The sequence below is a fragment of the Myxocyprinus asiaticus genome, chromosome 38 (genome assembly GCF_019703515.2).
Source record: "Myxocyprinus asiaticus isolate MX2 ecotype Aquarium Trade chromosome 38, UBuf_Myxa_2, whole genome shotgun sequence".
In the NCBI taxonomy this organism is placed as follows: domain Eukaryota; kingdom Metazoa; phylum Chordata; class Actinopteri; order Cypriniformes; family Catostomidae; genus Myxocyprinus; species Myxocyprinus asiaticus.
Window position 1 is genome coordinate 35,733,159 of NC_059381.1, and position 14,680 is coordinate 35,747,838.

Here is a 14,680-nt window from a genome sequence, read left to right on the forward strand (position 1 = left end):
GAGGAAAAAATTACTGAGTGCACCTTTAAAAGAGACATTATTCAATAATAAAGGGATTGCGTGGATATCGTCTTTGGAAACACATTACACGTAACGAGTCGAATCAAACTTTCAGTAAAAAAGATCAAGTAAAAGATAGATCTTGGGATTTTAAGAATCAATATTGGGATCATTTAAATGAAGATCATGTTTAATCAAAATCTATATTTTTTTCCCAGCCCTTGTTAAAAGTGGGGTATGATGGATAGGAATTTATAGGGGTTTAATTTATAAAAATATGACAGTTTGTTAACCCGCAGAATACTACTGATTTAAAAGACACAAAGAGATTACGTTTGTAATAAGGTAATTTAAAAAACCTTACCTTTGATAGAAGCTCCCCTCTCTCCGCCATGAGAACAGTCTGTTTCAGTTCAACTGGCAAGTCACGCATTAAAAATGGTCCTCCAGGGTATGCTTCACCTCTGATGAAATTATAATAATAATCAATAAATAAATTTAAAAAAACAATAAATAAGGTTTCATAAGAAATGTGCTGATTATATCTAGACAAGTCCTGGTAATAAAATAAAAATATGGAGACAAAATTCTCTAGCTTTTATGGATACTTTTATTAATACAAAATTGATTGCAGATTCTAAGTAACAGTGACCTTTGACACACTCCTTTCCGAGTCTCATTAATATAACAAATTTTTAACTAGAGCCTTTAAATGTTTGTAACTCAGTCATAATTGAACCTTCAATAAGCCCCACCTTAAAAGTGTTTCTGACCAATCCTGTCTTAGCAACTGTTGCCCCACGGCCATTTCTCTGACAAGCGCTTGCTTGTTTACAATGACAGCCTATGGGAGTAATGTGTGTTTGGGTAGTTTTAAGCAGGATTTTATCGAAGTAATACAAAAGAATAAAAAAATCGTTGTTGTTGCTGGGTCACTTGTAATAGAGAAGATAAACGCAGTGTTTTTTCTTTCTTTAAAAAATAAATATTGGGATGAGCATGCTTTAGATCAAAGCGTTTCATTCATCGTTCCCAAATGATTGTATAACATACGCGAGGACACCCTTCATTTGCTCCAAGGTAAATTAAAGCTAATAACTTAACATTCATTCATTTAGGTATTGATTCAGGTCTTGGTAAAGGTGATGGTAAATAAAGTGTGCACAGCATCATAGTGAGTGTGTTATGAGATGTAATAAGCATTTCTTTTCACTTACACTAATGTTATGAGGTTTGTAATCACTATTAAATGACATTTTTTTCTTTTCAAGTGACTGTAATAACTCACTGCCTCAATTAGCTTAGCCAAGGGTCAATTAGTTGTTGGTAAACCATATGGAAATCTCATTCATTTATGGTTATCCTGTGCCTAACCTTTAAAGTCAACCTTTAATATGTGTGATTTTGTAGTTGTTGAAATACCTTCTGCTAACCTAGGGGACACCCTGATGAAGACCTGTTTGGGCCAATACACACTGGTGCTTTTTAAAGATGTAGCTCCTCTAATAAAGGCTTTTTAATATTGAAATTCCACATAAGTTCCTGGATGTGGATTCATGTTTTCATTCTTGGGAAACATCCACTACTATTTTTCATGTATTTTGCACCCTTTCCAGAGCACCTGTGACATTTTTTGAGTACCAGATCCGCTCTTGGATGTAATTTCTTTTCATTTATGTACAGAGTGTTTGTAAACCTATTTTCATTTGGTGAATCTAGTGGGGCAGAAATTTACAAAATTTTTCCTGGATCTTAAGAGTTATTGGACATCAAACTGTACAGTCTGGTGCATTCACATCCAATAGATCCTAATGATAGGTATAAATCATAAATTACATCATTACTTCATAGGTTAAAAAGATTGTATTAATGAAGCAAGCTTGGAATGTCTACTTCGAGTTGTTGAGATCTGTCTATATTTACATACTTGTATACAACTTTTTATTGAAAATATGAGAGACTGAGGCCATAGTTAACACTGCACATAACTTACAGAGATTACAGGGGAAAAGGACAAAATAAAGTAATACATACTGGTATTTTGACCACAGGAGATTCATATATTCCATGACTCTGTTTTGTTGAGATACAGTAAGGTTATGTCGCTCCATAAAGTCACGCATTGCAGAAAGAAGGTTCTGGAAAGTCACCCTGAGCAAAAAGAGTGAAATTACTGAATCATATTCCTAGATAACTGTAAATGTAAAACTGAAGTTAAACAGAGAGAAAACAGTGCTCTTCTGTGCTATATGAACCTTTTCACAAGCAAACAAACATGAATGTATTGTTAATCAGATCAAAATGATTTTCTGTGTTTAAAAATATCCACCTGATAGCATTTTCCCCTGAGACCGTGGCAAAAACCTGGCCAATAATGTAGTTGAAAATCAACACGCCAATAAAACCAACAAGAACTGCAAGACATCGTTCAATCAACGAACCAGGAATGATGTCACCATATCCTGAAAAAGGATACATTGCATAAAACATTTTATTTTTTGTGTCTTTTTTACCATCAGCAATGTAAATCTATAGTTTTCATTAATTATATTTACACTTAAAATGCATATATAAACCTCAAATTACCGAGACTTGTCATAACCGTAGTTGTCCAATATGCTGCATACATGTAATGATAGAAATTGGACTGGTTGGAATCAAGTCCAGCATTCCATGCCCATGATTCCTCATGACATCTTAAATAATAAATAAATAAATGGCTTAAATAAAAGCAGACTAAAAAAAAAATATTTCTATAAATATTACTATATCCCTGACATATAGGCTACTATTCTGAAATATTAAACTTACTTGAATTCAAAGCATGCTGACAGGTACAACAGTCCAGCACAAAAATGCACCGAGAAAATCAGGAGGAAGAGGCATTTCGCAGTTCGTTGTACAAACAGGTTTGCATATATGTCACTTTCTCTTTTGTAGAAATAAAGATAAATCTGAAACCACAATACAATTGCTGTGGTCAACTGAATTTCAACTCAACTACCTAATTAAATCCCAACTAATCTATATATTATTTACAATTATAAAAAAAGTAAACTGTGTATATCATTTTGCATTCAGTATTACACCATATTAAAACAAAATACAAAAAAATATCTGAAGTACCCTGCGAAGCCAAATAAGTCTATTCAGCCTGAGTAGACTCAAAATTTTCCAATGTTCTGCACCGTCATAAGCAAAAGATATGAAATCCAAGGGCAGAACAGCAAGGACATCATAATACAAGTTCCAAGACTTCCGATATGTTTGAAATATTACTGTGAAATCTGTCACGTATCCTGGAGGAAAACAGAACAAGGAAAGAAGTTTTAGCTGTCAAAGAATATCATTCAGATTACATCTTCCTGTATAATAACAATGATTATAAAATAACTCTGTCAAAGCAAAACAACCAAACAATTACATGTGTCAAGTACTTTGTGTTAAAGGTGCTGTACCCGATATGTTTTCATGGAAAGGTATGTAAAAAATGTCCAACTCCCTGAAAAATATTACTGAAATAAGTGTTGTGAGATATCTCACCTGTCTCTGTGACAGCTCTAGACTCTCTAAACAGTAAACAAAAATGTGTCCGCGGGCTGCGCGTGGTCTCTAATGCTTTTTGCCTATCAATCATTTCCACGTTCTCATAGTATTAATGTTGCAGTAAATTATTGAGCCTTGATTCCATTTTTATGCCATGTTGTTCATAACAGTTGTTAGTTGAGGGTGCTATTTAGCTGCTGTTGTTTTTGACAATCACTTCTGCTCATTTGTTATCTTTGGAGTGCAGGGTTTTGGAAAGAGGGGGCGTGGCTAATTCAACAGCTCAGCTTGTGGAAATTCTAGAACTGCTAAAATCGCTTACAGCACTTAAGTCTAGAAAACTTTTCTTTTTACAAATGACAATTAGATGAAATTACATATACAATGAGTCCAGGTAATTTAATGTTGATGTAGGTAAATGAAAGAGTATTTACAGAACAGTTATATAACACAATGTGCCTATATCACAAAAATATGCAAGTTTAAACATTTTTACCATCTTCAGTTACAACTTCAGTGCGTAGATTCACAAGTATGTCAAATGCAGCAACAAAGTCAATCAGGCCACCGACTGCGAGGTAAAGAGCACCCCAGCCTTCACTGTAGAGTCCTGCAAAAACATGACAAAATTGACATTTGAGATTAGACAACAAACAATAAACATATTCTGAATTTACAGGAGCAAATTGAATTAGTATTAAATAATGAAAGATTTAAAACATATATGTGAAAATTATAGTCTTATATACAAGATGCTCTTTGTGCTTTATCTTAATGTACCAACTGATTACATAAATTGCATTTCATGAAAATATTTAGATTTTACCTAATGAAACAGAAAGGTATTTCTACTACATTCCTTTTAGTAGAAATACAACACTTTATCACTTTATCATTTTCTTTTTTTTTTCAAGGTGTAATATGATCCAGAAATCTAATATTGTACTAATACAACTGTACTAATGACAAAATGTACACTTATCTAAACCTAAATCAATAATCTCAACATATACATACCCACTGTGTACACGTTGTTGGTGAAAAAAACCACCCACGTCTCCAGGAAAACTGAAACAGTGATGCACCAAAAAAAGAAGGCCTCCCAATTCTTTATGAAGGCACTACCAGGGTGGACAGTTCTCTTCCAAAAAGACTAGAGAAATGGACATAAAAGAGTAAATATAAGATCACGAGGATCACGATTATGGGGCGTATATGGTTTTATAACATTAAACTTTCATTGAAATCTTTTGCAAATGCCTAGCTAACATTTCATGTATGCTAAAGCTAAAACATACGTATAGGTTAAGTTAGATTCATGGTTTGTTGCACTTTTTACTTTCTCTATTCAAACTTGTGTTCAAATTGCAATTTCATTATGAATATATTTGTCACACAATGCTGCAAAGTGATAAAACAATTCTGGCACATCAAAACCACTAAACTACAATGTATCCACAAAATCGATACTAGAATTGATTTAACAATTCATGCATTTAGGGAAACTGATACTTTTTTCTCACCTTGGTTTTGTTTTTTAAAGCTGACTGAACACGATGAGACTGGTGTGAAGTATATTCCAAGAATGATCCAACAATCCTCTGATCCCTTGCCTACAACAAATTTTCTTCAGTCACACATGCAGCTATTCTAAGGGCCACTGCCTCTGTGGCACCTTATTATTACAATCATTTCTCATGACCTCTTGGAGAAAATCTTTGGTCCGATTTGGGGATGCAACCTCTACACTGTAACTCTTCAATTCATTTATGACTCCACCAAATTGTGATTGGAACAGAGAAACCTAAATTACTCCAGTGCGCAGATGTATCAGTCCTATCCTAAACTGTATTCTTAAGTAATATGAAATTAGGATGCACTCCAAACCCTCGTCAATCTTATCATATTTTTACTGTCTACCAAATTCTACCAACTTGTGTGTTTGTGTGAAATCTATTTGTGACAATTATACATACAAGCTCCATTAAAAAATTAATAAAAATACTTGCCTGAAAGTCACTTCTCAGGTCCTTATCAAACACAACGTTTTGTGGGTGGGAGGCAAGTCCATATGCAAAAGCTTCTCGTAGGGGGTATTTGAAATTCTCAACACGTGTCTTGGCGGCTCTGGCAATCTTAACACCAGCTTAAGGAAAAGATATGTAACTCTGTTAATATGCTGTAATTGATTATTTATGATTAGTAACAATAAAACAGGATAACTTTTAAGATCACCAAGAAGCTTGTCTAAACTATAATACCTTCAGGGTAGTCAGTAAAGAGTGAAAGCAAATCTTTGTGTCCCAATATACAAATTTCACACAATGTAGACACATATACCGTTGCATTTCGAGGAATTTTGTAAAGCAAATGGACCTGAAAATAGAAAAGCAAACTGAGTGGAAAGCAAAAAGTGCATAATGTTGAACAACTCTGAAACAGGCAGTCTACTTGAAAAACAACATGAAAAATATTCATCATCACACATTACTTTGTGTCTACTTTTACCAGCTTCTCCTTCTATCCTTATGTTGTTGTTGTTTTTTATTATTATTTATAGTCTCAGATAAGCTTCCTAAAATCATGATACTGACACAATCGTACTTCAATTTATTGTACCCTTTTTAGAAAAAATTGGTGGCTATATTATATATATATATATATATATATATATATATATATATATATATATATATATATATATATATACACACATACATATACTGTTGGCCAAAAGTTTGGAATAATGTACAGATTTTGCTGTTTCGGAAGGAAATTAGTATTTTAATTCACCAAAGTGGCATTCAACTGACCACAAAGTATAGTCAGGACATTACCGATGTAAAAAACAACACCATCACTATTTGAAAAAATGAAATTCCAGAGAACTATGTTGTTTGGCAATAAAGTATTCATTGATTGATTGAAATTTTTGATCAAAGCCACGTCTAGTCGGGGGGTGTCCCTCCCAAGGGGAAGACACCGCGGAGACCACACCTCGCCCAAAGAGAGGGGGGGATATTTAAGTGGAAGAATACGTCACATGGTCTTTCCAACCATGTGGAGAGCCTTCAAGGTAGATGCTACCCAACGGGGGAGGAGTTACTACAAACATGGAGACTGGGGCAGAGGGGCTCTGCCCTAGGAAGACGCAGTTTGCAAACAGGGAAACAAACTAGCGGAAGATATATATCGCATGGGGTTAGCCTTACAGGGAACCGCCACATGCAGAGCACCTACCCCAGAACAGGACTCTTAGTTAGCACGTGTACTGGGCCGGCAACGAGTCTCTCCGAAAACTCAACTGCCACAGGGCTCAGAGGAAGTCAACCAGGGAACAAGTTTGTGAACACTACTGGGAATTAATGGCGCACGTCTTCAGCTCCAAGGGAGGTGGAAGGCACTATGTGCAAGCGATAAACCTGGCCAGCTATCCCGGGCTTATACGCTTGTGTTGCGTGCCGCTACCTGGGACGAAACCGGATCCACCCAGAGGTTGTAGAACCTTGCAAAGGTGTTGGGTGTTGCCAAGCCAGCTGCTCTGCAAATGTCTGTTAGAGAGGCACCTCTGGCCAGGGCCAAGGAAGCCACTACACCTCTGGTAGAATGGGCTTGTAGTCCTACTGGGGGCGGCATGTCCTGGGCAAGATATGCCATAGTTATGGTGTCAATGAGCCAGTGGGCGATCCTCTGCTTGGAGACAGCGCTTCCTTTCCGCTGTGCACCAAAGCAGACAAAGAGCTGCTCAGAGATTCTAAAGCTCTGTGTGCGATCCAAATAGATGCGTAAAGGGCGCACCGGGCACAGCAATGACAGGGCTGGGTCTGCCTCCTCCTGGGGCAGCACTTGCAGGTTCACCACCTGGTCCCTATAAGGGGTGGTGGGAACCTTGGGCACATAGCCCGATCGGGGTCTCAGGATCACGTGAGAGTAACCCGGACCGAACTCCAGGCACGTTTCGCTGACAGAGAACGCTTGCAGGTCTCCTACCCTCTTGATGGAAGTGAGTGCAGTCAGGAGGGCAGTCTTCAAAGAGAGTGCCTTAAGCTCGGCTGACTGCAAAGGCTCAAAGGGGGCTCTCTGTAGACCCTGAAGAACTACAGAAAGGTACCTAGAGGGAACGAGGCACAGTCTGGAAGGATACAGCCTCCTGGCGCCTCTTAGGAACCTGATGATCAGGTCGTGCTTCCCTAAGGACTTACCTTCGACTGCGTTGTGGTGTGCTGCTATGGCGGCAACGTACACCTTCAAGGTGGAAGGGGACAGCCTCCCTTTCGACCTCTCCTGCAGGAAAGAAAGCACTGATCTGACTGCACATCTCTGGGGTTCTTCGTGTCGGGAAGGACACCACTTAGCGAACAGACCCCACTTAAAGGCATAGAGGTGCCTCGTAGAGGGGGCCCTAGCCTGAGTGATCGTGTCTACCACCGCAGGTGGTAAACCGCTTAGGTCTTCCGCGTCCCATCCAGGGGCCAGATATGGAAATTCCAGAGGTCTGGGCGCGGGTGCCAGAGGGTGCCCCGTCCCTGAGAGAGAAGGTCCTTCCTCAGGGGAATTCGCCGGGGGGAGCTGTCGCGAGGAGCGTGAGGTCCGAGAACCATGTCTGGGTGGGCCAGTAGGGTGCTACCAGGAGGACCTGCTCCTCGTCCTCCTTGAGCTTGCACAGGCTCACTGGGGGAAACGCATATTTGCGTAGGGCCAGCTGTGTGCCAGCGTGTCTATGCCGAGGGGAGCCTCGGTGAGGGCGTACCAGAGCGGGCAGTGGGAGGATTCTTGGGAGGCGAACAAGTCCACCTGTGCCCGTCCAAATCGACTCCAAATCAGCTGGACCACCTGAGGGTGGAGTCTCCACTCTCCCCTGAGGGTAACCTGCCATGACAGTGCGTCCGCTGTAGTGTTGAGGTTGCCCGGGATGTGAGTGGCTCGCAGCAACTTGAAGTGCTGCTGTGCTGACTCCAGAGGAGGAGACGGCGGGCGAGTTATGACATACAACGAGAGTGCAGACCACCTTGGCGGTTGACATATGCTACCGTTGCCGTGCTGTCTGTCCGAACTAACACGTGCTTGCCCTGGATCAGTGGCCGGAACCTCCGCAGGGCGAGCAGAACTGTCAACAACTCGAGGCAGTTGATGTGCCAATGCAGTCACGGGCCCGTCCAGAGGCCGGCGGCTGTGTGCCCGTTGCAAACAGTGCCCCAGCCCATTTTGGAGGCATCTGTCATGACCACGACATGCCTGGAGACCAGTTCTAAAGGAACCCGTGCTCGTAGAAATGAGAGGTCAGTCCAAGGGCTGAAAAGACGGTGACAGACCGGCGTGATGGCCAAGCGATGTGTCCCGTGGCGCCATACCCATCTTGGGACTCGTGTCTGGAGCCAGTGCTGAAGCGGTCTCATATGCATCAACCCGAGCGGGGTGGCCACCACCGAGGACGCCATATGCCCCAGGAGCCTTTGAAAAAGTTTCAGTGGAGCCGCTGTTTTCTGTTTGAATACCTTCAAACAGGCCAGCACCGACTGGGCGCGCTCGTTCGTAAGGCGCGGCGTCAAGGAGATTGAGTCCAACTCCAATCCGAGAAAAGAGATGCTCTGAACCGGAAGGAGCTTACTCTTTTCCCAGTTGACCTGAAGCCCTAGTCGGCTGAGGTGTGAGAGCACCAGGTCCCTGTGTGCGCACAACATGTCTCGAGAGTGAGCTAGGATTAGCCAGTCGTCAAGATAGTTGAGAATGTGAATGCCCACCTCCCTTAACGGGGCAAGGACAACCTCTGCGATCTTCGTAAAGACGCGAGGAGACAGGGACAGGCTGAAAGGGAGGACTTTGTACTGATACGCCTGACCCTCGAATGCAAACCGCAGGAAGGGTCTGTGTCGAGGAAGGATCGAGATGTGGAAGTACGCATCCTTCAGGTCTACCGCCGCGAACCAATCTTGATGCCGGACGCTCGCCAGAATGCGTTTTTGCATCAGCATCTTAAACGGGAGTCTGTGTAAAGCCCGGTTCAGTACTCGCATGTCCAAGATTGGCCGCAACCCATCGTCTTTTTTAGATACGATGAAGTAGGGGCTGTAAAACCCTTTCTTCATCTCGGCTGGAGGGACAGGTTCTATCGCGTCCTTCCGTAGGAGGGTAGCGATCTCCACGCGCAGGGTGGCAGCGTTTTTGCCCTTGACCAAGGTGAAGTGAATACCGCTGAACCTGGGCGGGCGCCTGGCGAACTGAATCGCGTAGCCGCAGCCACTTGGGCATGTGGCGAAATCAAACAAAAAGGCAACAAAAGATTTTCCACCCAGCCCTCCACCGGGGGATGGAGTGGCCTTCTTACCAGCTCCACGTGAGTGGGTTCCCTTGTCCCTGGGTTGCCCGTCTCAGGGGTGCTTTGAGGACCTCCGTGGGTTCTTCGGCGCCAGCTTTGAGACGGGTGGCGTCTGCTTCCTGTGGTGGGCTCCATGCCGGGGCCGGGCCGAAGGGATGGGCTGCGGCGGAGCCGGTGCAGTCACCGCAGGAGGACGCCCTTGGAGACGAGCAGATGGGGTGTGGGATCTTTAGCTGTGCCGGGGCAGGATGTGCCGGATTGCCTCCGTCTGCTGCTTCACCGCCGAGAACTGCTGGGCAAAGTCCTCGACGGTGTCACCGAATAGGCCTGCCTGGGAAATGGGGGCAGCAAGGAACCGTGTCTTGTCGGCCTCGCCCATCTCGACCATGTTGAGCCAAAGGTGGCACTCCTGGACCACTAGTGTGGCCATCGTCCGCCCGAGAAACCGTGCCGTGCCCTTCGTCGCTCGGAGAGCGAGGTTGGCTGCTCAGCGCAGTTCCTGCATCATATCTTGGGCGGAACTACCCTCGTGCAGTTCTTTCAGTGCCTTGGCTTGGTGGACTTGCAGGAGAGCCATGGCGTGCAGGGCAGAGGCGGCTTGTCCAGCAGCGCTGTAGGCTTTAGCCATCAGGGACGACGTGAGCCTACAGGGCTTGGACGGGAGCTTAGGGCGTCCGCACCAGGTGGCGGCGCTCTGCGAGCATAGGTGCACCACGAGTGCCTTATCCACTGGGGGAATCGCAGTATAGCCCCTGGCCGCCCCGCCATCGAGGGTAGTGAGAGCAGGGGAACTGCAGAATCGGGGCCGGGCAGTAAAAGGTGACCTCCACGACTTCGTCAGCTCCTCGTACACTTCCGGGAAGAATGGCACTGGAGCGGGGCGTGGATGCTTTGAGCGGCACCGCGAGCCCAGAAACCAATCATCAAGCCGCGAGGGTTCAGGGGACGGCGGAGGGTTCCACTCTAACCCGACGCTCGCGGCCACCCGGGAAAGCATGTCCATCATTTCGGCATCGGCCTGTGACTGGGCTCGTCATCTTAGCGGGCTCCAAACAAGAAGCCAGACTCGCCGTGAGACGAGCCGGCGAACTCATCCGGAAGCCCGATTGGGGCAGACGAGCGTGCTGGGGAATGGGAGGTCCGCGGGGGATACCCGGCGGGGACGATCCCATTGAGGTCCCCAAATCGCCCCCAGTGCTAGCTGCGCTGGCCTCATACCCGTAGGTAGAAGGACCGAGGCAGGGAGCCGCTGGGGTGTCGCGACCGCAACGTTGCCATGGTCATGTTCTCGCAGTGAGAACATGAACCATCCACAAATGCTGCCTCCGTGTGGGTCGCGCCCAGACACGAAAGACAGCGATCATGACCATCCGAAGTTGAGAGATAACGACCGCAACCAGGAATAACACACAATCAGAAAGGCATCTTTAAAAAGATGCATCTTTAAAAAGACGCTCCGTGTGTTTCACTCTTTTAGAGAAATATATACTCCTTTAAAGAGGGGAAAAGCTCTTTCAGAAAATATACTCTCTAGTTTTTCTGCCGAAGCACCCAGGGGCGTTCTCTGCAGTGCACCAGTGCAGAGGAGGGAGAAGCCGCTGAAATGCACCGTCAGATCCAGCAGAGGTGAATGAACAGTAGTATTAAGCTCAATGAGCATGACCGTTCGGCTCCGAAGAGAAAATCTGAATGAGTGGTTGCATAGCAGCTTCTTTTATACCCGTATGTCCGGGGGAGTGGCATGCAAATACCGCTCGCTAATTTTCATTGGCTTTTTATCAAAGACCAGAGGTGTCTCGGGCTCCCAAGAGTGACCCCTAATGTCACTACATCGACACAACGTCGAGTGAGTGACAGATAGGGAACTGAAGATTAGGGAACCAAACAAGAGGATAAGTACATCAGAGTCTCTAGTTTGAGAAATAGATGCCTCACATGTCCTCAGCTGACAGCTTCATTGAATTCTACCCGCTCAACACCAGTTTCATGTACAACAGTAAAGAGATAACTCAGGGGTGCAGGCCTTATGGGAAGAATTGCAAAGAAAAAGCCACTTTTGAAACAGAAAAACAAAAAGAAACGGTTAGAGTGGGCAAAGAAACACAGACATTGGACAACAGATAATTGGAAAATATGTTATGGATCTTAACCCCATTGAGCTTACACTATATTGCCAAAAGTATTCGCTCACCCATCCAAATAATTGAATTCAGGTGTTCCAATCACTTCCATGGCCACAGGTGTATAAAATGAAGCACCTAGGCATGCAGACTGCTTCTACAAACATTTGTGAAAGAATGGGCCGCTCTCAGGAGCTCAGTGAATTCCAGCGTAGTACTGTGATAGGATGCCACCTGTGAAACAAGTCCAGTCGTGAAATTTCCTCGCTACTAAATATTCCACAGTCAACTGTCAGTGGTATTATAACAAAGTGGAAGCGATTGGGAATGACAGCAACTCAGCCACGAAGTGGTAGGCCACGTAAAATGACAGAGCGGGGTCAGCGGATGCTGAGGCGCATAGTGCGCAGAGGTCGCCAACTTTCTGCAGAGTCAATCGCTACAGACCTCCAAAGTTCATGTGGCCTTCAGATTAGCTCAAGAACAGTGCATAGAGAGCTTCATGGAATGGGTTTCCATGGCCGAGTAGCTGCATCCAAGCCATACATCACCAAGTGCAATGCAAAGCGTCGGATGCAGTGGTATAAAGCACGCCGCCACTGGACACTAGAGCAATGGAGTTCTCTGGAGTGACGAATCACGCTTCTCCATCTGGCAATCTGATGGACGAGTCTGGGTTTGGTGGTTGCCAGGAGAACGGTACTTGTCTGACTGCATTGTGCCAACTGTGAAGTTTGGTGGAGGGGGGATTATGGTGTGGGGTTATTTTCAGGAGCTGGGCTTGGCCCTTTAGTTCCAGTGAAAGGAACTCTGAATGCTTCAGCATACCAAGAGATTTTGGACAATTCCATGCTCCCAACTTTGTGGGAACAGTTTGGGGATGGCCCCTTCCTGTTCCAACGTGACTGCGCACCAGTGCACAAATCAAGGTCCATAAAGACATGGATGAGCAAGTTTGGTGTGGAAGAACTTGACTGGCCTGCACAGAGTCCTGACCTCAACCCGATAGAGCACCTTTGGGATGAATTAGAGCGAAGACTGCGAGCCAGGCCTTCTCGTCCAACATCAGTGTCTGACCTCATAAATGCGCTTCTGGAAGAATGGTCAAAAATTCCCATAAACACACTCCTAAACCTTGTGGAAAGCCTTCCCAGAAGAGTTGAAGCTGTTATAGCTGCAAAGGGTGGGCCGACGTCATATTAAACCCTATGGATTAAGAATGGAATGTCACTTAAGTTCATATGCGTCTAAAGGCAGATGAGCGAATACTTTTGGCAATATAGTGTATGTGGGATCAGCTAGACTGTAAGGTGCGTGAGAAGTGCCCGACAAGACTTCTATGGCAAGTGCTACAGGAAGCATGGGGTGAAAGATGGGTTGGTTTGAGTATTTCTGTAACTGCTGATCTCCTGGGACTTTCACGCACAACAGTCTCTAGAATTTACTCCGAATGGTGCCAAAAACAAAAAACATCCAGAGAGTGGCAGTTCTGCAGATGGAAATGACTTGTTGATGAGAGAGGTCAACAGAGAATGGCCAGACTGGTTCAAACTGACAATGTCTACGGTAACTCAGATAACCACTTTGTACAATTGAGGTGAGAACAATATCATCTCAGAAGGGGGTTCTACACAATATTAGGCAGGTGGTTTTAATGTCGTGGCTGATCGTTGTATGTATATGTAGTCAGAAACATAAATTGAATGAGCACACAACTTTATACTTTGAGTTTGTAAAAATTAGGTCAACTTGAATGTATGGCAGTGTATAGTCAACATGAATCATTCAAAATAAGATTCATGCATGTGGCATTAAATAAAATTGGGTTTATTTTGATTTCATGTTGACTTGAGATGAAAACCACAAATTCAGCTGTACATCTGCATCTTAGAAAATATCATGCACCCGGGGCCTGGGTAGCTCCGCGAGTATTGATGCTGACTACCACCCCAGGAGTCATGAGTTCGAATCCAGGGTGTGCTGAGTTACTCCAGCCAGGTCTCCTAAGCAACGAAATTGGCCCAGTTGCTAGGGAGGGTAGAGTCACATGGGGAAACCTCCTCGTGGTCGCGATTAGTGGTTCTCGCTCTCAATGGGCCGCGTGGTAAGTTATGTGTGGATCGCGGAGAGTAGCATGAGCCTCCACATGATGTGAGTCTCCGCGGTGTCATGCACAATGAGCCACGTGATAAGATACGCGGATTGACGATCTCAGAAGCGGAGGCAACTGAGACTTGCCCTCCGCCACCCCGATTGAGGTGAGTAACCGGACCACCATGAGGACCTACTAAATAGTGGGAAATGGGCATTCCAAATTAGGGAGAAAAGAGGGATAAAAAAATAAAATAAAAAAAATATCATGCACCAATGTAAAAACAGCTTTTTACATAACTGTATGTTTTGCCTCCACTATGTCCTATTCCAGAAGGCAATTCTACAATAAATGATTATTCTAGTACAGCGGTCAGCAACCTTTTTAACATGGAGTGCCATTTTTTTTATTTTCCTGGCTGTGCCAACCCCCCCCAAAAAAAAAAAAACAAACAAAAAAAAAAAACACATACGCATACACATGTATGTGATTTTCCGAAGTTTGAGTCCACTTGTGAAAATGTTTCTATTTTGCATTTTCTAGTTTAATCGTTTATTTTTCATTACTAATTATATTACCAGCATACAGTTTGAGTAAGAAATTGGT

At 44.0% G+C, this 14,680-nt stretch overlaps 1 protein-coding gene across 1 annotated transcript in view; it reads right to left on the reverse strand.

The window, feature by feature from the left end:
* Window positions 1-14,680, reverse strand: part of LOC127428788 (uncharacterized) — a 71,437-nt gene that overhangs the window by 38,286 nt on the left and 18,471 nt on the right. The window contains exons 10-19 of the mRNA XM_051677383.1: window positions 5,808-5,922; window positions 5,556-5,692; window positions 4,564-4,699; window positions 4,043-4,156; window positions 3,127-3,299; window positions 2,812-2,954; window positions 2,587-2,696; window positions 2,330-2,462; window positions 2,035-2,151; window positions 365-464 (exon numbers count right to left, since the gene is read on the reverse strand). Of these exons, the coding sequence (XP_051533343.1) occupies window positions 365-464; window positions 2,035-2,151; window positions 2,330-2,462; window positions 2,587-2,696; window positions 2,812-2,954; window positions 3,127-3,299; window positions 4,043-4,156; window positions 4,564-4,699; window positions 5,556-5,692; window positions 5,808-5,922 (1,278 nt within the window). The remainder of the gene's footprint in view (window positions 1-364; window positions 465-2,034; window positions 2,152-2,329; window positions 2,463-2,586; window positions 2,697-2,811; window positions 2,955-3,126; window positions 3,300-4,042; window positions 4,157-4,563; window positions 4,700-5,555; window positions 5,693-5,807; window positions 5,923-14,680) is intronic.